The 26,593-nt window shown below is 41.1% G+C and overlaps 1 protein-coding gene across 6 annotated transcripts in view; it reads right to left on the bottom strand.

Moving 5' to 3' along the window:
* Positions 1 to 328: 328 nt before the first annotated feature.
* The window catches only part of SGPP2 (sphingosine-1-phosphate phosphatase 2), a 141,204-nt gene continuing 114,939 nt past the window's right edge, over positions 329 to 26,593 (bottom strand). For all 6 annotated transcript variants that reach the window (XM_055573583.1, XM_055573582.1, XM_055573584.1 and 3 more), the window contains one exon: positions 329 to 974. In XM_055573583.1, the coding sequence (XP_055429558.1) occupies positions 423 to 974 (552 nt within the window). In that variant the 3' untranslated portion in view covers positions 329 to 422. The remainder of the gene's footprint in view (positions 975 to 26,593) is intronic.

The raw sequence follows: 26,593 nt of genomic DNA, 5'->3' as shown, positions 1-26,593 counted from the left end.
CCAAGGAACATCATCCTTTCTCTCGGACCAGCACTGAGACTCAGCGATGGGCAGGGTCATAATTGAAAAGAAAACCTGATGTCCACCTTTCTGGGTCATGCTCTCCAGAACCCAGGGTGTTTGTGGCCACTCCTAAGCCAGGCTGCAATTCCTGCCAGCCCAGGGCTGGCCCAAAGTCCATGTAACAGGGTGGGGGACACTGAAAGAGGTCAACTGTGGGTTTAGCCCAGCTTCATCCGTGACATGACCCTTACAGGCAAGTGGTTCCTGCGAGACAACTTCCCCACCATACAGCAGCAACATTTATCTCAGATATTAGCAAAATAGACATGTGACTTAAGGAAACTTTTTTTTAAAGAAAAATGTGTCATCAAGACTTCCCCACTGAAATTTTGATGTCTTTTCCAGTGACTGTTTGAGGCTCAGAGTAATCCCAGAAACCTGTGGAGCATTGGCACAAAGGTGATAGCACAGATGCCAACAGACGTGTAGGTGACAAACTTGTAAGGCACTTCGATCTCCAGTCTCCGCCTGGCCTCCTTGTTTCTGGTGACCACCTTGAACCAGGAGTACAACACTTGCAGCGAGAGCTTCTGTACAAGCTGACGGACCAGGAGGATCAGCACAATTCCCACAGTGAATTTGGCCAGACCCAAAACTAACAGGTCGGTGGTGAGCGGTGGGATGTTCTGAATAACAGGGAGGGATTCCATGGGCTCAGACACGAGCTGGAAAAAATGGTTGATCCAGAACCCTATGGTCACCCCAGCCCCAGCAGCCATGATGGTGGTGGTGTCCGCTCTGGTCGGGCTGTAGTAATCAGACACGGGGTAGTTGTAGCACAGGAAGAACGGCACCACTAGAACACACACGGGTAAGAGGGGGCTGGCCGAGTCCAGGCGATCGATCAGGGTCCAGGCAGGGTAAGTGAGGACAATGAGGATGGCGGTGATCAGGACGCCGCCCAGCACATCCTGCGGGAAGGAGAGCAAAGAATGGTGAGAGCTCTTCCTGTATTAATTTCAAGTCAAGTAAAACTGATTAGATGTTTAAAACACAATTTTTACATTGCTTTATTTTATAATACTATTTAAGATTTTTTTTTTTGTTTTGATGTGGACCATTTTTTTAAGTCTTTCCTAAATGTGCTACAATATTGTTTCTATTTTATGTTTTGGTTTTTTGGCCTCGAGGCATATGGGATCTTACCTCTCTGACCAAGGGATCGAACCCACGCCCCTGGCACTGGAAGGTGAAGTCTTAACCAGTGAGCCACCAGGGAAGTCCCTTATAATACATATATTTTTTAAAATATATATTTTAAAAGTAGGAAAAACACAGTCATGCTATTCATCATTGTATTGCTATTCATGATATGTCTTTCAGTTTTTCCATCTTTTGGAATAAATTTTATGTTTATTTTCTCAATGCATGGCTATAACCACACTTTCTTCAATCTTTTTTTTTTTTTTTTTCCATCCTATACTTTTAAAAAATTTGCTTTTTGGCCATATACTATGTGGTTTGCAGGATCTCAGTTCCCCAACCAGGGACTGAACCCAGGCAACTGCATTGAAAGTGCTGAGTCCTAACCACTGGACCACCAGGGAATTCCCTTCAAACTATTATTTTTTATTTAATATTATGTCACAGGGCTTCCCTGGTGGTTCAGATGGTAGAGAATCTGCCTGCAGTGCAGGAGACGTGGCTTCGATCCCTGGGTTGGGAAGATCCCCTGGAGAAGTGAACGGCAACTCACTCCAGTGTTCTTGCCTGGAGAATTCTATGGACAGAGGGGCCTGATGGGCTATAGTCCACAGGGGTCGCAAAGAGTTGGACACCGCTGAGCAACTAGCACACCCACACCTTAAGTCACAAGGATTGTCATGATCTTCACAAAGATGGTGTCATCCTTTCTTGGCAGGCAGAGGGTGGAGGAGGAAGTCACCTTCTGCAGGAGCCATGTTAAAAGCAAGAGCATCATCATTACTTACAGAGTGTGTTTATTTGGGGTGGTCTGGGAAGATATTTTGGGAGAAGGCAATGGCACCCCACTCCAGTACTCCTGCCTGGAAAATCCCATGGATGGAGGAGCCTGGTAGGCGGCAGTCCATGGGGTCGCTGAGGGTCAGACATGACTGAGCGGCTTCACTTGCACTTTTTGCTTTCATGCATTGGAGAAGGAAATGGCAACCCACTCCAGTGTTCTTGCCTGGAGAATCCCAGGGACGGGGGAGCCTGGTGGGCTGCCGTCTATGGGTCACACAGAGTCGGACACGACTGAAGTGACTTAGCAGCAGCAGGGAAGATATTTTAGATGTGGCGGTATGGAAGCTCCATTGTGCCCATCTGGGCACTACCACTGTCTTCAGAGACAGAACTTCAGATAGTGTACATGTCTCACTGGGTGCATGCGCGATGCTTAATCAATCCTTCTTCAGGACACTTCAGACTGTGGTTTTCCTTCTTTGTTCCCATGTCCCTCTCTCCTCCTTTCCCTATTTTTTCTCTTTCTCCCCTTCCCTCCTTTGCCTCCTTCCTTAAAGGCATGTTTAAAATATTTTTAACTCCTTAATGTCCTCCATTTTCTTCTTCCTTTAGTGTTTTCACAGCAAAATTCATTAGGTGAAGTCTCAACATAACCAATTGATTAATACATTTAAGTCAGAGAATGAGGAGCTTGCTATGGTTTTGTTACAGTTTCCTGTGGGTTATTTTGAAATTTTATAATTGAAAAATTGAAAGACTTTCTTCAATGCATTGGAAAATCTGGAAAACAACAAAAAGTAAAACACATGCATTGTAGAAAATCTGGGAAGCACCAAAAAGTATAAGAAAAAACAGATCCTTATTTCCACTACCTATTGTCAACTGTGTCTATATTTTGGCATGTTGCCCTCCCACTCTTTTTTCCCCCATAAATATAAAATAGAATTCTAAAGAGTTGGTCTCCCCCTCCCCCAATTCTGCATTCATTATTGCTCTTGTTTAGTTTCTAATAAAATGACATCTGATTCGGGTAAACAATGAGTGAGAATCAGACCTTAGAAGTAAACACTGAGGCTAGAGCAGTTTTCAGATTAGAGGGTACCCATTCATCCTTCCAATGTCCACATGTGCGAGCCCCTGCTGTATGCCACATTGCTAGAGGATCCAGTCTGAGCTAAACCATCACAATCCATGACTATGGGGAGCTTACAGTCTAGAGAAGAGACAGAGGATTGCCATTGTTGAAGAGGAAAAGTGGTCAGCTTGTGGATTGTGATGGTTTTAGGGCGCTGAAGAGTAAAGGGTAAACACAGGCAGGAAGTCCACAGGGTTCTAAAATCCAATGCACTCCATAAAACTTACATCGAGGGAACAACATGAAGCCGCTGACATAGCTCTCTCTGGGTACCAACATGACAAGATTTTATGACTGCAGTGGGGAGAATGAATACAAGAAGGGCAAGAGTATGGGGACTGGGAGGCCACTGGCCTTCTCAGAGGAAGCCTTGTACTCTGCACGTCCTCCATGTGACCCCTGGGCTTCACCTGCTGTTACTTCTGCCATCCTTCTCCTCAATGACCCCTCAGGCTGCGTGGTCTCCATGATCACGGTCCCATGACCGTCCCCTGTGCTGTGGTTATGCATGCGTGTTGTCTTGTTTGGGCAGGCGGCGGGGAGAAGCAGTCCTTCATTTAAACTTCTTGGTTACCAAAACTTGAGGCAAACTCGAATTGAGTTTTTCTCCACCTGTTGCCTCGACTTCTTCGCCTTGTAACACAACTGCTGACTAAACTAAACTTTGTTGATACACAATTCTCAAAGCCCACTTACTAGACACTTGCTGGCTGTTTCCTCAGCATCTGTCTTTGACCCAGCAGCCTCATACCTCTCACTGGGGATCCATGAAGTTCTGGAAAACATGGGAGTTGGAGCACCGTGACCCAGGTAGAACAATCCTGGTTATCCTGATTGGTCCAGGGATGGTCATGTGACCTGCGCCAGTCCAATCAGACAAAACCGGGGGGTTTTGCTTGGGATTCTTGGAAAGAGATGTTCTTTCTTTTTCTGAACACTGGGCCCTGTAGGTTTACACCCTTTACTTAGTAGACCTTCAATATTCAGCTTTTGTTAATGTTACCCTGCACCATCATGGCTTTTCTCTGACCTCCAAGAGGTCTCTTGCTTAGTTTCCTCCTTCAGATCCTAACCAGGGCGTTTCCACAGATTCTGTCTTCAGGCTGTCTTTTTTCCCCTCCATTTAGAGCTTGTGTAGATCCATGACCCCATCTCTCCATTCTCTACCAGAGTAACTCTAAAATCTTTTGTTTTCAGACATTTTTCTCTCAAACTTTGGCCCTACCTTTTTAAACTAACAGCGATTTTCATTCAGATGTCTGTCAACTCCCCTAACCAACTTGTCTAAAGGTCATCAACACCCAAAAAGAAAAATAAGTAAAGGAAATGAACACTTTATAGAAAAGGAACTATGAATGCCTTATAAACATGAAAATATACCTAAACTTACTCATAATAAGTGGAAATCAAACTAAGCTGAGGAGAAATTAAAATTTACATTCATACAAAAGCCAGTATGCAAATGTTTACAGCCATTCTATTAATAATGTCCCCAAACTGGGAACAACCTCCATGTCACTCAAGGGGTAAACAGACTGTGCTATGTTCATACAATGGACTATTTCTTGGCAATAAAAAGCAACAAAATACGAATGCAGGCAACAGCTTGGATGAAATCTCCAGGAAATCACGCTGAATGGAAAAAGCAGTCTCCAAGGGTAACATACTGTATGGTTCTATTTTTATGACATTCTCTGAAAGACAGAACTACAGGACTGGGGAACAGATCCGTGGTTGCCAGGGTCTGGGGGAGGGAGGGTGCAGCTGCGAAGGGAGAGCACGGGGGACTCTGGGGTGACAGAGCCGTCCCGTGTTACGGTGGCAGTTACTCAAATCAATCCTGGTATTCAAATCCAGAGAACTGGGACTTCCTGGTCATCCCGTGGCTGAGACTCCGTGCTCCCAGTGCGGGGGGAGCCTGCTCAGGGAGCTAGATCCTACATGCCACAACAAAGATCAGGCATAGCCAAACAAATAAATATTTTTTAAAACATCCAGAGAACTATACACCCAAGGCAAAATCAATTTTACTGTTCATTTAATACATGAAATTAAAAATGACATTTAGACAAAAATAAGAAAGCTGGTGGACTCTTTTGTTTTTACTCATTAACAGCGTTGCGTGTGCCATGTGTGAAGCAGTGCTCTGGCCATCCAGAGGTTCCCAACCCAGCTCTCTCCCCTCCCCCCCAAACTCAGCAGTTTGTGGTACCCCTCACCTGTCAGCATTAACAAAAATCCAGAAGTCTGACAGCATTCTGTTGATGAAACAGCAGGTGGGGGCAAAGGGACTCCTGTCTCTTAACTGTATGAATGCAAAGTGGCACAACACTTATGAGGAGGAACCTAGTGATATGTGACTTGACCATGGAGAGACACACCTGCCTGTGTCTGTAATGAGCTCTTTACAAATTGTCCATTGTAGCATCATCCATAACAGCAAAAGCCTGGGGAAATGCCAAGTTCTACCTGTAGGGAGCAGTTAAATATAACCCTACAAACAAATACTCTGCAGCTGTAGAAAGAATGAGGACGCTCTCATATGGAATTGTAAAAAGCATGGTATATAACAGTGTGTACAGCACGCTACCATTTTCCATTTTTAAAAAGCTGGTAGACTATACATTTTTACTTTAAACACAAATAGGTTCACTTGAAGGGCAGGGGATGGAGGTGGGAAGACTTTTCACAGGATACTCCTGTGTACCTTTTGAATTATATAAATGTACCGCCTCTGGGTTTCCCAGATGGTGCTAGCAGTAAAGAACCCGCCTGCCAATACAGGAGACATGAGAGATGCGGGTTTGATCTCTGGGTGGGGAAGACCCCTGGAGGAGGGCATGGCAACCCACTCCAGTATTCTTGCCTGGAAAATCCCATGGACAGAGGAGCCTGGCGGACTGCAGACCATAGGGTCACAAAGAGTCAGACACAACTCAAGCGACTTAGCACAGACTGCCTCTGTTAAAAAATTAAGTGAAATAATTTTTGTCTCTTTTCTTCCAAACACAATTTGCCTTTCAATCCCCATGTGAAGTGGGGATCTCAGGTGATCTTATGGTATCCTCCACAGGGGACTGGTCAGATACGGTGATGGGGGGGAGGGTGCAGCTGGCCTGCCAAAGCATCACCTGCTGGGAACAGAGGGTGCCTTGTGTTTTAGAGGAACATACATTTTGAGGGGAGGAGGAGGGCCAGGCACAATGAACTCAATACCCCAACACAAGCCTCTACTCTCTCAGTGGTACTCTACTCTCTCTACTCTCTGCCTCTCAGGGTGTGTCCTGGCAGCCCCACTGAACTGATGTCTGAGCCCTGAAGAAGTTAGAGAGGATGAAAGAGCATTTTGCCTCCATCTACAAAACACAGAGCTAAAGAAGGCTGCTTAGAGATCCTTCTTGCAGAGGGCTATCCAAAGAGAAGAATCCAGTCTTCCTCGTCCCTCCAGGCCACAGTGCCCCATGTGGGTACTTTATGATACCACCTGGCAGGACAAAAGTGGAGCATCCAGATCATCCACTGTATCTGCTTGGCCTGGTGAGGCGGCCAAAGAGATGCTGGTGACATGCACATCAGCAGGGAAGGATGCTGACGGGGCAGGGACCACAGAACTCACAGCGACAATGGCATCTCCCAGACTGGCTGATGGGACGGTCTCAGAAAGCTACTGGGCCTGGAGAGCAGTAAGCAAATTCAAGGTGCTCATGGGTCACAGCCTGGGCAGAGAGCAAGGGACCCAGCAGAGCAGTCTTCACATCATGACATCCATCCAGCAGGACAACGTGGCGCTCGGGACTCAGATGGGTTCATGAGCACATGTGAGACGCCCTCGGGAAAGTCCAGGCATTTTTTTTTCATGAGCATTTCTGTTAGCGGTGGGGGTTAAACACAACTTTGCAGAGGGGGAGAGGTTCAGACTGACCCTGGAGGTGTTCAGGGAAATTCACTTATTATACATATTTCTGTTGGTGCCACCCCCATGAGTCCTAATGACTGCTCCTCTCTATCGCTATCTCTGGCCACCAGTCACTTCCACAGACTTCCCTCCTCCTTGATTCACAAGCTCCTGCACCTGCTGTCACTGCTGAATTTCCCTGCCTGCTGGCCATTCACCTGCCCACAGCATTCACTGACTGCCTTCCTGGTTGCCATTTCAATGCAAATGTTCACCAGTTTTAGTGTTAGTGTGCACTGGAAAAGTGAAAGTGAAAGTCGCTCAGTTGTGTCCAACTTTTTGTGACCCCATGGACTATACAGTCCATGAAATTCTCCAGGCCAGGGTACTGGAGTGAGTAGCCATTCCCTTCTCCAGGGGATCTTCCCAACCCAGGGATCGAACCCAGGTCTCCCACACTGCAGACAGATTCTTTACCAGCTGAGCCACAAGGGAAGTCCTGGAATTTAGTGTGCACTGGAATCACTAAATCAAAATTTCAGATAATTTTTAAGATGCAGATTTCAGAGGCCTGCCTTCTGATTCTGACTTGCAGCGTGGCCCAGGAGTCTGCATTTTTACATCCCAACATAATGCTCATGTAATGAGTCAAAACAGAAACAACTCTGAGAAATACCAGCCTCTCAATTGAGAGTCCGAGTCCTGCATGATATGGGTTTAATTAACCTATCATATCAGGGTTTTCTCTCATTCCTTTTCCATTTGAACTTTCCACACCAGTCAGATAGGTCTACTTGCTTTTCCCAAAATGCCTGGCACAATTTTATCAGAATTTTGCATCCCTTTCATGTACATTTTTAGCCATCTTTATCTCTCAAGATATTATCAGCTAATCTAAGGCTCAGCTCAAAAGCTACTTCCTTTGCAGAATATCTTCCTCTGCCTCCACAGTTGGAAATAGCCTGTCCCTGAACTGAATGTAAAGGCATTTGCTTAACAGCACTCAAAAAGCCCCTCTCTTAAATTGCCTTTGCTGTAGTTCTCCGTTCACATGCCTTTCTCCTGAGTTGATTGTAACACTGATTGGCAAGGAGGAAGTTCTCCTGCAACTTGACCTTATTCCTCAAAGCTCCCAGCACAGTGCCTAACATGTCACAGATATTCAGCTACAGAGATCTGGAGAATGTAATGCCTTTCTCTCAATGGACTATCCATAACACTTAAAACCCACTGTTAGGGTTAGGACTTCCCTTGGTGGTTCAGTGGTTGAGAATCCACCTGCCACTGCAGGGGACGTGGGTTTGATCCCTGGTCTGGGAAGATTCCACATGCTGCAGGGCAACTAAGCTCATATACCACAAGGACTGAAGCCCAAGCCCTAGGGCTCTGCAACAAGAGAAGTGACCATGATGAAAAGCCCAGGCATCCCAACTAGAGAGTAGCCCCACTCGTCACAACTAGAGAATGCCTGCATGCGTCGATGAAGACCCATCGCCAAAGAGAAATAACACATAATTTTTTAAAAAACACACTGTTATATAATGGGCTTCTCTGGTGGCTCAGATGGTAAAGAATCTGCCCCCAGTGTGGGGGACCTGGGTTTGATCCCTAGGTTGGGCAGATCTCCTGGAGAAGGAAATGGCTACCCACTCCAGTACTCTTGCCTGGAGAATCCCATGGACAGAGGATCTGGCAGGCTATAGTCCATGGGGTCACAAAGAGTCGGGCATGACTAACACTTTCACTGTTTTAATACATAGAAGACAATTTGCCTTCCTTCCCTCCTTTCCTTTGCACCTGCAGTTACCAAATTCCTGGACATCTGGTTGGAATATTTTTCACCAACCAATTCTGTTCTTCAGTATATCAGGAAATGAGACTATTTTTGGTCCACAGCCCTAGCATTTGAGGTGAAAGTAATTTTGGCCAACATGCCTGCTGCTGTGGAGCTTCTTTCCTTCTATCCACATATTTGGGTTTTGGGCCATAAAAGGTGGTGCTGTATGAAGGCAATTTAGATATTTTTGTAAGAAAAATACTTGAACCAGTTCTAATGAACTTTCTACGTTCATTTGGGGTCTCTACACTTCTGATAATAAACTTCTTCTAAACAGCTTCTGCTGGATCATCAAAAAAGCAAGAGAGTTCCAGAAAAACATCTATTTCTGCTTTATTGACTATGCCAAAGACTTTGACTGTGTGGATCACAACAAACTGTGGAAAATTCTTAAAGAGATGGGAATACCAGACCACCTGACCTGTCTCTTGAGAAACCTATATGCAGGTCAGGAAGCAACAGTTAGAACTGGACATGGAACAACAGACTGGTTCCAAATAGGAAAAGGAGTACGTCAAGGTTGTATATTGTCACCCTGCTTATTTAACTTATATGCAGAGTACATCATGAGAAATGCTGGGCTGGAAGAAGCACAAGCTGGAATCAAGATTGCCAGGAGAAATATCAATAACCTCAGATATGCAGATGACACCACCCTTATGACAGAAAGTGAAAAGGAACTAAAAAACCTCTTGAGGAAAGTGAAAGAGGAGAGTGAAAAAGTTGGCTTAAAGCTCAACATTCAGAAAACGAAGATCATGGCGTCTGGTCCCATCACTTCATGGGAAATGGATGGGGAAATAATGGAAACAGTGTCAAATTTTATTTTTCTGGGCTCCAAAATCACTGCAGATAGTGACTGCAGCCATGAAATTAAAAGACGCTTACTCCTTGGAAGGAAAGTTATGACCAACCTAGATAGCATATTCAAAAGCAGAGACATCACTTTGCCAACAAAGGTCCATCTAGTCAAGGCTATGGTATTTCCAGTAGTCACGTATGGTTGTGAGAGTTGGCCTATAAAGAAAGCTGAGCGCTGAAGAATTGATGCTTTTGAACTGTGGTATTGGAGAAGACTCTTGAGAGTCCCTTGGACTGCAAGGAGATCCAACCAGTCCATCCTGAAGGAGATCAGTCCTGGGTGTTCATTGGAAGGACTGATACTGAAGCTGAAACTCCAATACTTTGGCCACCTCATGCAAAGCATTGACTCATTGGGAAAGACCCTGATGCTGGGAGGGATTGGGGGCAGCAGGAGAAGGGGACGACAGAGGATGAGATGGCTAGATGGCATCACCGACTCGATGGACATGAGTTTGAGTGGACTCCGGGAGTTGGTGATGGACAGGGAGGCCTGGCGTGCTGCAGTTCATGGGGTCGCAAAGAGTTGGACACGACTGAGCGACTGAACTGAACTGAAACAGTTTTAAAAAATAATGCTTGAAAATTCAAGGACAATTTTGTATACAATTTTTTCAAGCTACTAAATTTATAGAAACAAAAAACTCACAAAATCTTCATCTGAGGATAGTATCTGATGTTTTGATTTTGGCAGATTCTCAATGAGGAGGTGATCTTTATTGTGTTTGGCACAGTATGTGGGGCCAGAGGGACAAGCAGTCACTGTTCTCTGGGATGGCAAAGGTGAGCGGTGAGGCTTAGGACAGGGTGTTCCTGTTCAGTTGCTAAGTCATGTCCTACTCTTTGTGAGCCCATGAAGCACAGCACACCAAGCTCCTTTGTCCTTCACTATCTCCCGGAGTTGCCCAAGCTCATGCCCGTTGAGTCAGCAGTGCTATCTAACCATATAGCATCCTCTGCAGCCCTCTTTTCCTTTTGCCTTCAGTCTTTCCCAGCATCACGGTCTTTTCCAATGAGTCAGTGAACACAGAAGTGGGAACCACTGGACAGCACTGGGATAATGCTGTCCAGAAAAATGTGGATTTGGGGGTGGGGGAAGAGAAAAAAGTGTGTGTGGTTTATAAGGAGACAGGAACTCTATGGAAGATGGGAAAAGATAATGATGCAACAAAGCCTGATAAAGCAAAGACATGAGGGCAAAAATGGCTGAATAAATGTGTTTTACTTTGTAGAAAACACATTTAAAACTCACTTTCAAGAAGAATGCAATTAGACTATAAAGAGTACAAAATACACGAAATATTCACCACTTAGACACAATGATGGCACTCCTAGGAATTTATCCTAAGAAAATGATCCAAGAAAAAGCTGCTCACAAAGGCTCTTAGATAGGAATGCTTCTTGTTATTTCAGTCTATACTGATGAAGTCCAAAAAGTTAACAGTGCTCCACCATAGAACAATCAGAAAACACAAATAAGCAAAAAGATGATAAGGAATGGAGCATACGTCGTAATAAGAAAGAATCTGGAAAGACATAAATCAAGCATGGTATAATGTTGTTTACACCAAAAAGGAGATAAAATTGCAGACTGCTTTCTTATTTAATAACATAGCAGGAATATTTCCATTTGAAAAGATACATTTCTGCACCCTCTGCCTTTTTTTAAAAATAGTTTCAAAGTATCTGTAAGTGAGAATATCAAGCAGAATACAAAGTCTACATAAAGGATGATCCTAATTTTAGATAAATCTACATTTTCATGGAAGGATTAAATATCAGGAAACAGATGGATATCACAGATGATCATTACCTTCTCCAGGCTTTGCAAATATTTTCTAAGTCTTCTAGTCAACACCTTTATTATGATAAAAATATAATCAATGCAAAAAGTCAGGATGTTAAAATCAGACTTTCAAAATAGACAAAAATGAAAATAATTAACTGATGCTTATAAATTTTTACATCATCCAAAATAATGAAATGCCCCCAAGAATCTATATGATAATCAAGATACCATCCTTCCATGATGTAGGTAACATTTAAAGGCATAAAAAAATAAAGGCATATAAATTGTGTGGCCAGTGTTATCCTAAAGATCACATTGAAATTTAATAAATCTGTAATTCAATTTACCATCAAGGCTCAAATGAAGCCTTTTAAATTATTTGGGGAAAAAATAAATGATTACATGAACCTAGCATTTTTAAAGTTAAAGTGCAGGAAGATCTACCTTAATGCCTTTGATTTTTGTACCTATTCTCATTTTTAGTTGTAAAAGTTAATATACAGATAAAAGCTTGGGCTTTATTATACCTCATTACAGAAAACAATAATAAAGACAGGCAATCTAAAATGTTTAGAAAAGAATCCTAACGGAGCTGTCCCATGCATCAGGACACATTTTAGTGAATGCTCACACAAACACATAAAACAGTGTTTTTATTCTGAGCCAAACAGAAACACTCTTCCTTATGGTAAACATCTCTAGGTATTTCAACGAGCAGGCCTTGTGAACTCCCCGCAGTTGTGAATTCTAACCCTACATCACATTCCCATATGCGGTTTACTGGGGCACATTTATATTCTACCCCAAATATCTTCACTGAAGAATGCTCTTGAACAGACCAACACAACACAAGGTTAGCTCACCAGAAAGAAGGGGAGAACAAACCCATTCATTCAATTGTTAGGAAAGAATGCATTCAGATCTTGGAACTATTTATGCCGAGAACTCTATGATTCTGGCATCTTCCCCTCTGCCAGGTCCCCTGCTGAGAATGTGAAGGGCCCTCTCTGCCCTTGGCTGCCTTTGGAGAGCAAGCTGAAGTCAGGAGCAGCGTAAAAAGCCAAGACCCTCTTCTTTGTAGATGTAGTGAATGCTCTGAATGCAAGCAGACCCTGACATTAAAACAAACTTTAAAAAAAATAACAAAACCTGCACACCCTACAATTATTTTAGAAAATAATTTTTAGTTATAGATCAATGTTTCCTAGTTAATATACTCAGAATATTTATCTTCTTCCATGCTAGCTCACAATTAATTCAATTTCTGAGAATAATGCAGATGAGATTCAATGGAAGCCAAACGGCAAGAGGGAGGAAGCACTGTTCATGAATATGAATATAAATGATTACAGAGAGAAACCTACATGTTATGTAATTAGCATATGTATAGGGGAGAAGGAGTTGAGTGCTTAATTTCAAAAATATTAATTTCCTACTGAAACACACCAGCGTCCACAGAGAACCAAAAGCAGGGAGCAGATTTACCTTGCCATGTGGTGTGAGTGTGAACAGTAGAACCTCCTGATATTCACACCTCTTTGAGTGGGCACTCTGTCATGACTGTTCTCTGAGCCACCTCAGATATCCAAGCACAAGTTGAGTACTCAGGATCACTAGGTATGGAAATCTACAGTTATTCTGAAAACCTACTGGTGTTCAGGAGTAACTATAGGATGTAGAAAAGAGTATGCCAACTTTCACCTTCTGCTGTTTTAGAATAAATGCCCACTTGGAAAGTGAGCATATGCAATCCTTCATTAGAAATGATGTTGACATTTTTAACAGAAAATGGTTTTCTTATAAGTGTAAGAGAAATTATATAAAATTTGGATGTAAGGTAAGGCAGAAAACCTCATTTCAATGTCTTCTAGGGGCACAGACCTCTCAAAGATAATAGAAGGAATAATACTTTGTTCACTCCATTCTTTAATATTGATTAAAATTCTCAGAGTTTGTGAAAGAACAGGCTAAGTGATAGATTTGGGGGGTTGGTTAGAGATACAAATAATTGCTGTTAACCTCAAAGGTAACAGTTTGTTGCCCTGTAGAACAGTAACCAGTTTTGTATATAACCCAGCAATCATAAGGTAATATTTATCAAGCTGTCTGTAAATATTTAGTCCCTCTTTATATTTGACTGGTTCCTTCATTAATTAATCAGTTGAATAAAATCTTTGACACATTCATTTTATATTTGGACAAGCATTATGATTTTACCACTTAAAAATTATATTCTAACAAGTAGATAATTTTTCAATTGTTTATTCATGACTGTCTTGAATGATTGAATATGCATAATCCGTGTAACAATGTAGCATTTTTTATCTTTTTTTCCTGTGTATACTCTCTTTAAAGGGCACTGGTGTGCTCAAAAAGTAAACAAGGCAGGTGTTAACATTTCTTGATGTGGTAATATAATAAGACATTATTGCATGCTTTTTATAATATCAACTAGAAAGGATTCAGGTAGACTGTATATTTCTAAACTCCATATACAGTATGATTTAGGAAATAATCACTTCCTTGTCTCGGTTTCACAGAATCTAACAAGTCCAAACAGTAGATCTTCATGAAACAAAGCTTCCCCACCCGCACTTCACATTAATATGAACAGCTCTAACTATAACGAATCACAGGGCTTGGCAGGTCAACAGGATTATGACATCAGATCAAACAAGCTTCCCAGGCAGGTTATAACACTGTCTTTGACAACTGCTAAGCAGCTTGCAAGAATGACAAGTATAGGGAAGGGCAATCTGCTGGAAGACACAATAGACACTGTCAAACATTTAAGCGACTTTCCTCAGATCTGGGTGTGCAGAGGGGCCTCTGAGCAACAAGCGAACAGACGAAACTCATGTTCAGATGTGATATGATTGTTGAACAGGCCCACGCAAGTTGAAATGTAATTGCCATTGCCACCATACAGGCTAGAACGCTGTGTAAGAACTGCTTCAGGGTTTTCCTAACTCCATCTTGCATTGGAGCCCACTGGGAACGTGTTAAAATGCAGAATCTAATCCAGCAGGTCCAGGTGGGGCCACAGGGTCTGCATTTCTAAGAAGGTCCCAGAAGACGCTGGGGCTCGCGCCTAGGGGACCACACTGGGAATGGCGAAGGCTATCTCACCTTGCTAAATTCCAGAGGCCAACACGGACTCCTCAAGCCGAACATGGTATAGTCGGAGCTCCCTGAGTGCTTTCTTGAAGTACACATTAAAAAAAATAAAAAACCTTCTGAATTATATGAGTACCGTATAATATATTCATACAGTACTTCAGTGAGTACCATAAAAAAGCGATAGTACAGGACCTTCCTGGTGGTCCAGTGGTTAAGAACCCGCTTTCCAATGCAAGGGACATGGGTTCAATTCTTAGTTGCAGAAATACGATCCCACGTGTCGCACGACTAGAGAGCCCACGTGCTGCAACTACAGGGCCAGTGGTGTAGCGCTCACACACCGCAACCAAAGATCCTGCATGCCACAACAAAGACCCTAGGAAACCAAACAAACATATAAATAAAATATTTTTAAAAGGTGGTAGTAAATTTTGAAGGCCTTCGAGTGATGTGCCAATGAAGAAACATTTGAGTATAAAGTGGTCCCAGAGAAAGATCTTAAAAGTCTTCATAGACTTGGTGACATGAGTGCTCACATTAGAGGAAAATTAACTGCCCCAGTCCTTTGCCACTCACCCCGGGGAATGTTGGCTCAAATCGTTGAGTCCTGGCTCCTTGTGTAGAAACAGAACTTCCTGGGGGAATCCTTTGCAGCTTGTGTATCACTAGAGGAACTGGAGATTACTGGAGAATTTAAAAATGGCAGTCCTGCTCTGCAGACTGTTCTCGGTGTGCCCGATATGGCCACACAATGTTTATGATGAGGCCGAGGGTGTGCGTGCTAAGTCATTCTAGTCGTGTCCGACTCTTTGAGGCCCTCCGGACTGTAGCCCACCAGTCTCCTCTGCCCGTGGGGATTCTCCAGGCAAGAATACTGGAGTGGGTTGCCATGCCCTCCTCCAGGGGATCTTCCTGACCCAAGGATCGAACCCACAGCTCCTATGGCTTCTGCACTGGCAGGCGGGTCTTTACCACTAGCATCACCTGGGAAGCTCTTACGAGCAAGCTGGACAATCTCAGTTACAGGGATGGTCAATTCCAAGTCATTGTGAGTGAAGTGAAGATGGTAACACCATGTAATTATTAAAGTGGAGAAATGAGACCCAAGACACAGCGAGGCACAGGATTGCGGTACACGCATGACCCTTTGTTTTCACATGTGGTGAGAGCTCAGGGATGCGGTGTGGAATCCAAACTGTGCCATAAACTTGTACGCATGGAATAATTGTATGGAGGTTTCAGGGTCAGAAAAAAATCAAATGAACTACAGCACTTACAAGAAGCCCTGTGTGCATTTAAAAATATGATACATGAAGTGTTTATTTCCTTTCTCCAGTGATTATGTTTTAAGGAACATTCCTACAGATATACACAAACACGGTCCTCAGTTGTGTTTTGCGATTAAAATTAAGTACTCGACTTTCAGCTGATTTTCAGAGTATAGGATGCAAGGCAGCTAATTCACTCCTCTACATCTGTCTGCTGTGTCCCAATTAGTGTTCATTCGATCACCAACCAGGCATACTTTGGTAATGAGATGAATTCTTAGGCAGTTTCATGGTTGTGATGGATGAACTATTCATCTGCCCTGTATGGCAAGCTAGATACTACTCTTTCTCTCCACAGGTAACTTGGCCCACCTTATTTCTCTAAACCCTTCAAGATGAATTTCTTATTTTGAAACAGCATCACAGAGAAGATGCGTGGATATTAATTCTGTGGAGAACTTGGTTCCCTTTCTCAATCAGATCTGGGATACAGGGTTATAGCAACAAAGAGGAATTTTGAAAATCAATGGTTTGTGAACTTTTAAACTGATTCCCAAACAATAAAAGGACCACAAACAAAAGCACTTTGACATCCATGTATTTGTTTTATTGCCAAAATCCACATTAAGTGTTGCTCTGTTTTAAAAAAAGGAAAAAAAGACAGTACCAGGGAAGATATAAGAAATACAAGTATACAACCAATGAAGAGTTATTATTCATCACAGCAAAGTCTAGAATCTTCCTTCTCTTATAGGAAATTCTTATGTAAATAATAATGGAGCTCAAATATTTATCAATTCATTCAATAGTTATCACATGGTTTTATTTTCAATTGGTTATTACGCCCCAAGAAATATATTCAGATAGAAGAAGAAGATATAACCTCTGTCCCTTAAATAAAAATAGCTTTATTGTTTTTGTCAAAAACTATTCAGGTTTACTATTAAAGACACACTTCCGAGCCTTCTGTCCATAACCAGCTTCCCTTCCCACACACATAATTTTACAATTAATGGACCCATACTGTACAAGCTGTTCTGTAACCTGTTTTTCATTGACTGGACGTCATACACATTATTTCATTACTATAGAACTACATTATAATGGCTATATCACATTCTACTCTATGGAAATACCTTACTTAACTACCTCTGATTGATGGACATTTACTGTATTCTCATGTTTGCTACTAAATGCATTAATGAGCACCCTGGAGGGGCAGTATAGAATGGTAATTAAAAGCATGGATTCTCAACTCAGATTGCTTAGTTTGAAGTCTCAGTTAATCTCTTACCAACTGTATAATCTTGGTCAGGTTTCTTAACCTCATCTATAAGTCTGGAATAATAACTGTACCCTCATAGGGTCACTGTTAATTACCCTGATGAGGTCATTAATACATGTAAAGCACTTAGAATGGTGCCTAGCACGTAAGTACTTTATAAATGGTTGCTATTATTTTTACTTTTACGCCTGTGTAATTATATGCATTGGGAAATGGGCTAACTAGTTTAGAAGGCTATGTATGTACACTTTACATCTTTATACAGTCTACAAAGTGCCCTCCCAAAAGCTTCTACTAATTATCCATAATTTTGAAAATAATCATTCTTGCTTGGCAGGTATGAGACCCGGAAACTCACTGCCATATGACCAAGATGGCTACACTCATTTAAGTGTACACTGTAAGCAAGTGGAAATGGTAAGATTCCAGTCCAGGGCCACTAGAGGAAATGAGTCAGAGAACTCTAAACCTAGCAAAATGGAAGTGAAATGAAGACATTTCCAGAATAAACAAAAACTGAGAGAACTCACTACCAGCAGAACTATGCTAAAAGATATATGCTGAAAAGAGTTATTTTAGGCAGAAGGAATGAGATGCCAGATGGAAGAATAAAACTGTAGGAAGGAATGAGGAACAACAGAAAGGATAAATATGTAGATAAACTTAAAATTATATTAAATATATAACAATAAAAAATAAATCCTTGAGGGTGAATATTGTAGAACTAAATGTCATTTAATAACCCATTCTTCTCAGGAAGTAGTAAAGGTACTAATTGCATTTGATGCTTATAAATCAAGGATATATATTATAATCTCTTGGGGAACCTCTAAAAGAATTATGCAGACTTCAAAACAAGCTAATAGAGGAAGGGTAAAGGGAGAATTAAAATACTTGATTAATACACATGAAAGCAAAAGAAGAGATGAAGAAGAATGGGGGAGAAAGTTAACAAAGAACAGTGTGGTAGATTTAAATCCAAATATATCAAATTACATTAAGTGACAATAGACTAAATATACCAATTAAAAAGGAAGGTTGTCAAGCTAAATTAAAATATAAAACCCAACTACATACTGCTCATAAGAATCACAATGCAAATATTAGGATACAGAAAAGACAAAAAGTGAAAGGATGAAAAATGCTTTGCAAATGCTCATGAAAACAAAGCTGATGTTGCTATATTAATATTAGACAAAGTAGGTTTTGGGACAGGAAACATTACTAGAGACAAAAAGGACATTTCATAATGGTGAAAGGGCCAACTATCAGAGAGACAACAGTTTAAAAACTGTATGTACCAAATAATATAGCTTCACAATATTTCAAAATATGTGAAGAAGGACAGACTAAAAGGAGAAGGAGACAAATTCACAACCATAGTGAGTAATACACCTATGTAATCAACATAGTGAGTAATACATAGTGAGTTATACACCTCTCTCAGCAATTCAGAGAATAAGCAGGGAAAAATAATCAATGAGGATGCAGGACTTTGAAAATAATTTTAAACATGACCTAACATATAAAACACCCAATGCAGCAACTACACAAAATACAACAAATTGTGGGGAAATAAATCTCAACAAATTTTAAGAAATGGAAGTCTATATATACAGTACCTTCTCTGACTAGAGGGAAATCAGGTTAGGAATAAAATTTAAAATAATAATTAGAAAATTCCCAAATACTTGGAATTTTAAGTAATATACTTCTAAGTAGCCAATAGGGGAAATTAGAAAATATATCCAAATAAATGACAATGAAAAAAATAATTTATATTTATAGGCTGCAACTAACCATATTTTTAGAGGCAAATGTAGAGCCTTAAATGATATACTGCAAAAAGAGGACTAAAGATCAACTTCAAATATTCTAGAAATAACAGCAAAGTAATGCTGAGAGAAGGATGAAAATAATAAACAACAAAAATTAATACATATACAATGGAGAAAATTGAGAAAACAAAAAGTTGGTTCTTTAAAAAGACTACTAAAATTGATAGGTCCCTAAAAAAAAATTGATCAAAAGAGAATACAGATTCAGAAATGAAAAGAGAGAATCATCTTGGAATATGATCATGTTAAGAGATGCAAAAAATCACTTAAGGAAATCCAATACTATTTAGGATTTAAAAAAAAAAACAACAAACTCAAACTCATAGCAAATCAGGAATAAAAGAATACTTTCTAGTGCTGATAAATGGTACCAACAAAAAAATCCATAGCTAACATCATCCTTAAAGATGAAGTATAAAATACGTTCTCCCTGAGTTTAGAAACAAGAATAACCACATCATCATTTCTATTCAGCATCATACTGGAAACCTAAGCCCACATGATAAAGCGAACAAAAGAAATAAATATTAAAGAAAAAGTAAATTTGGTATTGTTCACCAATTACATAATTGTGTTAAGCAGAAAATCCAAAGGAATATTCAAGCAATTAATGGAATTAATTGAATTTACCAACATCACTAGATATGTCAGTGTACAAAGATCGACTGTATTTATACAAAAGGACTATAATTAGAAAATGAAACAAATACAATTTTCATCAACAAACATTAATACATAATAATAAATCTAATATATATATACAAGACTGTTACAGAGTAAACAAGCGCATGATTGAGCTTATGATCATCTTTGGGTCAGGAAGATCCCCCAGAGGAGGAAATGGCAACCCACTCCGGTATTCTTGCCTACAGAATTCCATGGAGAGAGGAGCCTGGCAGGCTTCAGTCCATGGGGTCACAAGAGTCAGACACGACTTAGCGACTGAATCACCACCACCACCACTACAAGGCCCATGAATATAAAAGCTCACTACTACAAAAGAAGTCAGTTCTCCCAAGTTGATCTATTAAGAGTCAATATCATCCCAATTAAAAGTTTAGCACTGGAGAAAATGACAAACTGATTCCAAAAGCCACATGGAAATCCAAAGGGTCAAGAATAATAAAAAAATAGTTTTCAAAAAGAACAAAGTTGAGGACTTTTACTAGCTGACATCAAGACTTATTACAAAGCTACAATAAATAAGAGAGTAGGGGACTTCCCTGGTGGCCCAGTGGTTAAGAATCTGCCTGCCAATGCAGGGGACAGGGGTTTGATCCCTGGTCCAGGGAAATCCCACGTGCCGAGGGGCAAGAAGGCCTGTGCGCCACATCTACTGACCCTGTGCTTTAGAGCCTGGGAGCCACAACTACTGAAGCCCTCATGACCAGACCCCACGCTCAGAAACAAGAGAAGCCGCTGCAGTGAGAAGCCCATACCCCGCAACTAGAGTGGCCCCCACTCACTCAACAAACAAAGCCCGTGTGCAGCAATGAAGACCCAGCGCAGCCATAAATGAGGAAGTAAATAAAATGTAAAAAGAAAAACTAAGAGTGGTATTGGCATGAAGATAGACCACTAAACTAATGGAAAAGAGTAGTAAGTATATATACATATATAGAGAGTGAATAAAGTCATTCAATTTATGACAAAGTTGATACTTCAGTTAGTGGAAAAAAGACAATCTGAATTTTCAATAAATAATGCTGAGTATATACGATAAATCTACAGAATAAAAGTGGATCACAAAATTAATTCTAAGAAGATTGTAGATCTAAATAAGAAAAGCAAACTAATAACACTTTTCAAACTAAGAGAATATTTTCATGACCTAGTAGCAGGTAAAAATATCTTAAAACAGGACACAAAAAGTTGTAAACACAGGTAAAGACTGATAACTGGAGTAGATTAAAATTAATAACTTCTGTTCATTTAAGGATACCACCAAGGGACTTCCCTGGGGGCCCAGTGGTTAAGACTCCACGCTCCCAATGCAGGGGGCCCGGGGTTTGATTCCTGGTCAGGGAACTAGATCCTGAATGCTGCAACTAAGACCCAGCACATCCCCCACCAAAAACAAACAAACAAAACACCAAGAGTAAAATGGCAAGCCAGAGAATGGAAAAAAAAATTTGCAGTACATTTATCTGACCAGTGACTTACCAATTAATCAGTAAAGAGAAGACAAACAATCCAATTAAAAAATGGTCAAAGATAAATAGGCATCCCACCAAAGAGGACACAAAAATGACCGATAAAACATCAAAGGGGGCTGAATTCATCAGAAAAAAATAAACAAAAACACAACAAAATAAAAGCACACAGCAATACTGTTTACACACCCATTAGAATGGCTAAAATGAAAATGACCATTAAGGAATTGGTCTCCAAAATTTACAAACAGCTTATGACACTTAACATCATCAAAACAACCCACTCAAAAAATAGGCAGAAGCCCTGAACAGACATTTCTCCAAGAAGGACATACAGATGGCCAGTAGGCACATGAAAAGATATTCAACATAGTTATTAGAGAAATGCAGCTCAAAACTACAATGAGGTTATCATCTCATACCGGTCAGAATGGCTATCATCAAAAAATCCACAAATGCTAAAGACAGTGTGGAGAAAACAGAACCCTCCTACACTGTTGGTGGGAATGTAAATTGGTACAGCCACAGTGGAGAACAGTATGGAGGTTCCTTTAAAAAAAAAAAAAAAAAAAATAGAGCTACTATATGACCCTGCAGTTCCACTCCTGGGCAAATTCGGAGAAAAACATGATCCAAAAGGATACATGCACTCCAGTGTTCATTGCAGCACTGTTTACAATAACCAAGACATGGAAGCAACCTAAACATCCATGGATAAAGAATGGACAAGAGTGTATGGTACATATATACAATGGAATACCACCCAGCCATTATAAAGACTGAAATAATGCCATTTGCAGCAACATGGATGGACCTAGCGAGTGTCATACTGAGCGAAGTAAGTCAGCCAGAGAAGGAGAAATATCATATGACACCCCTTATATGTGGAATCTAAAAAGCAGTGAAACAAATGAACTTACTTACAAAACAGAAAGAGACTCACAGACTTAGAAAAAGAACTTACAGTTGCCAGGGGAAGGGACAGTTACGGAGTTTGAGAAGGTCATGTACACGCTGCTACATTTAAAACAGATAACCAACAAGGACCTATTGTATAGCACGTGGAACTCTGCTCAATGTTATGCGCCAGCTTGGGTGGGAGAATGGATACATGTATGTGTACGGCGGAATCCCTTTGCTGTTTGCCTGAAACTATCACATCGGCGATACTCCAATACAAAATAAAAGTTTAAAGTTTGGGGGGAAAACAGAAAATGACTGACATTAACAAGGACTGGCAAGAATGTGGAGAACTGGAAACCGTATACACTTAACTGGTAGGGGCGTAAGCTGGTACAATTCTTCAGAAAACACAACTGGACATCTGGAAGCTGAACTTACCTTAATGATCCATTTCTATTTCATATTCAACACTAAAACATACATCTGTGCTCTAAAAGGCACATCAAAGAAAGCTTTGCATCATTCACAATACCGTGAATGATGGAGAACAACCCAAGCTGGAAACAACCCAAACATCCATCAGTAGTAAAAGAGATAAGCAAACCGTAATATAGTTCTGTGATTTAATACAGTATAAGAATAAAAATCAATGAACTAAAGTGACATACAATATGGGTGGTGGTGATGGTTTAGTTGTTAAGTTGTGTTCAGCTCTTGGGATTCTATGGATTGTAACCCTCCAGGCTTCTCTTTTGGGATTTCCCAGGCAGGAATACTGGAGTGGGCAGCCATTCCCTTCTCAGGGGATCTTTCCAATCCAGGGATAGAACGCAGGTGTCTTGCATTGCAGGCAGATTCTTTACTGACTGAGTCATCAGGGATCACAAACAAAACAGCGAAAGCAGCCCAGTGCTGAGGAAAGCATACTGTACAATTCCATTTACATGAAGTTCACAGGTTCATGGGGAGTGGGTACCTTGGAGGAGATGCAGAGCAAAGGACATGGACTTCTGAGATACTGGTCATGCTATATCTACAGCAACCTGGGTGGTGATTCCTCAGGTGTGCTTACTTACCTTTCCTTATCCTCTACATACTACTTACACACTTATACACAAGGTGACAGGTTTTCTTTTTATAAAATTCTCAAGTCCACTAAGAATTGCAAAATTTTCTCTCCACCTCTGGCTACATCATCATTGCATTTATTAGATGAAAGGTGTGGAGCGCTGAAGGACCATGTCTTCAGATACTCTTCTCCTGAGAACTGATCTCTCAAAAAAGCCTTAAAGCTTCATGCTGTTGACCACTGTTCCAGGGTTCCCTTTCTACATGTCCAGACTCCTGACACATTCAACTCGGGGAGTTCCAGAATCTTTGAAATGGAGCATCCATGCCTGCACAGTAGTTACTATTGCATGCCACTCTCTATAGAACTTTTCACAAGTTTATTCTTACAGGCAAAACAAAACGATGTTGAAAAAGAATATTAAATATGGGAGACTTCCCTGGTGGTTCAGGGCTTAAGAATCCACCTGTCAATGCAGGGCACACAGGTCTGATCCCTGGTCCGGGAAGATCTCACAGGCTGCAGAGCACCTAAGCCCATCGGCCACAACTACTGGGCCTGAGCTCTAGAGCCTTCGAGTCACAACTACTGAAGCCCACGTGCCCTAGAGCCTGTGCTCTGCAATAAGAGACGCCCCTGCACTGTGAAACCTGGGCCATGCAATGAAGAGTAGCCCTTGTTTGCCACTAGAGAAAGCCTGTGCACAGCAGTGAACACCCAGTGCAGCCAAAAATAAATTTTTAAAAAGGAATATTAGATGTGATCTCATCTGGTCTTCTACAGTGAATGCAATATTCAGACTCATGGCTGAATCTTGTCAAATCTGAGTCAGTAAAGTACAAAGAAATAAGAGAGACTGATTTATGAACAGATCTCAGTTGATATCTTTTACAATTCATTCAACATTTACTGTGCATTTATGGTCAGGCACTCTGTTGGGAATTGTGGGGCATACCAAGGGGAGGAAAATAAGATTCTTAGCTTCAAGGGACTCAAAATCTACTGGGACAGACAGACATGAATATAACCAATCATATGCTTATATTATGGCTTGCTGTTACTGCTATGAAAGTGATATTTATGCATTAAAATGCTAGACAACCTTAAGGGACTTTGAATGAAAATCTTTCACGTGTCCTTTTATCTACTGGAATAGAAATATTTGAATATAACGTTAAAAGAAACAAATGTCAGAATATTCACATTCTTGCCTTTTCATTTGGTAAAATGTCACAATTTTCCCTAGGATGCCTGCTCCTAGGAAATGGTCCTAAGTAGAATTTCCCACAGGGATTCTCAGAGGAATGCACCAGATGACCAGAGCACAATGGAAATTGTCAACTAGCACCCCCGTCCATTCCCGCCTCCCCTTGAACTTGGGCTGTGGGAAAGATCAAAACGACATTTCCTTGGCTCCTTTGGAAATCAGGTTCCACCGTTTAAATGCACTCATACGGAATCTGGAAAGTGGCAAACAGATGGAGCATCTCAGGACAGAAAGTGGAAAAGAGATGGAACATCACAGGAAGGTGAGTTGCAGTAACAGGTCTGAGGACTCCAGCTCCGGGCTTCTCAGAGCCAACAAAAGCCATCACAGAGGCCTAGCATCAGCTCATTTGATTGGTGAGTGCCCAGAAATAAAGATTATGGACGGGGCTGGTGTTAACAAGTCATCAGCAGCACTTTGACTTCTGGGTGACAGAGAGAACAGTGAGTTCTCCCTGCTCATCAAGCCCTTCTGACACTTTGTAAGCACTCCATTCCCTGTATTAAATTCCACTTTTCTAGGACTTCCCTGGTGATCCAGTGGTTAAGAATTCTGCTTCCATGGCAGGGTGTGTGGGTTCCACCCTTAGTCAGAGAAGTTCTGCCTGCCACACAGCGCAGCCAAAACAAATTTCCCTTTATTAAAATTTGGCAAAACTAATACAATTTTGTAAAGTTTAAAAATAAAATAAAATAAAAAATAAAAAATCATAATAACTAAAAAAAAAAAAAAACCCAACAACACCTAGAGTTGCTTCTATTTTGTGCCCTAATATAGCATCTTGGGCTTTTGTTATTGCTAAATAAGATTCTGTTGTTTAGTTGGCATATATCAAGCATGCGTCTATAGTTGTTAGGGAGGAGTCCAGAAAAAGAAAACAATTTGAGATTCAGAAATCTTCAAGGGAATAATAAAGAGTTGGCCAGAGACCTACAATGCATTTTAAAGTAAGAATTTAGAATTTCTTTGACTGGATTGAATGAGATACAGCCTTGGGTAAGCAACGTTACGCTAGTTTCTTTGATTGCAAATGTTTAAGAATCTCTATATACGACTGTGTATTGGGTTGAGGAGAGGCAGCACACTTGTCACAAACTGCTGGAAAGTGAAACTGACAGTCACTCAGTGCGTCTAGCTCTTTGTGACCCCATGGACTATAGTCTGCCAGGCTCGTCTGTCCCTGAGATTCTCCAGGCTAAAATACTGGAGTAGGTTGCCATTCCCTTCTTCAGGGGATCTTCCCAAACCAGGGATTCAACCTGGCTCTCCTGCAATGCAGGCAGATTCTTTACCATCTGAGCAATGAGGGAAGCCCACCTTTATCTGTATCTCTATTGCCATTAAAAAATAATGCAAATCCTGCATTTTGCAACAGATTGGATAAACTTTACAGGCATTTATGCTAAGTAAAATACATCAGACAAATAGTATATGATATCTCACTTATATATAAAATCTAAAAAAACTGAAATCACAGAAACAGTAGAATCGTGGTTGCCTAAAGTACAATTGCACTCATCTCACATGCTAGTAAAGTAATGCTCAAAATTCTCCAAGCCAGGCTCCAGCAATATGTGAACCATGAACTTCCTGATGTTCAAGCTGGTTTTAGAAAAGGCAGAGGAACCAGAGATCAAATTGCCAACATCCGCTGGATCATGGAAAAAGCAAGAGAGTTCCAGAAAAACATCTATTTCTGCTTTATTGACTATGCCAAAGTCTTTGACTGTGTGGATCACAATAAACTGTGGAAAATTCTGAAAGAGATGGGAATACCAGACCACCTGATCTGCCTCTTGAGAAATTTGTGTGCAGGTCAGGAAGCAACAGTTAGAACTGGACACGGAACAACAGACTGGTTACAAATAGGAAAAGGAGTACGTCAAGGCTGTATATTGTCACCATGTTTATTTAACTTCTATGCAGAGTACATCATGAGAAACGCTGGACTGGAAGAAACACAAGCTGGAATCAAGATTGCCGGGAGAAATATCAATAACCTCAGATATGCAGATGACACCACCCTTATGGCAGAAGTGAAGAGGAACTCAAAAGCCTCTTGATGAAGGTGAAAGTGGAGAGTGAAAAAGCTGGCTTAAAGCTCAACATTCAGAAAATGAAGATCATGGCATCCGGTCCCATCACTTCATGGGAAATAGATGGGGAAACAGTGGAAACAGTGTC

This window comes from Bubalus kerabau, chromosome 3 (genome assembly GCF_029407905.1).
Source record: "Bubalus kerabau isolate K-KA32 ecotype Philippines breed swamp buffalo chromosome 3, PCC_UOA_SB_1v2, whole genome shotgun sequence".
Classification (NCBI taxonomy): domain Eukaryota; kingdom Metazoa; phylum Chordata; class Mammalia; order Artiodactyla; family Bovidae; genus Bubalus; species Bubalus kerabau.
The sequence above is the reverse complement of the archived record's forward strand: the minus strand, read 5'-3'. Positions and strand labels throughout refer to the sequence as shown.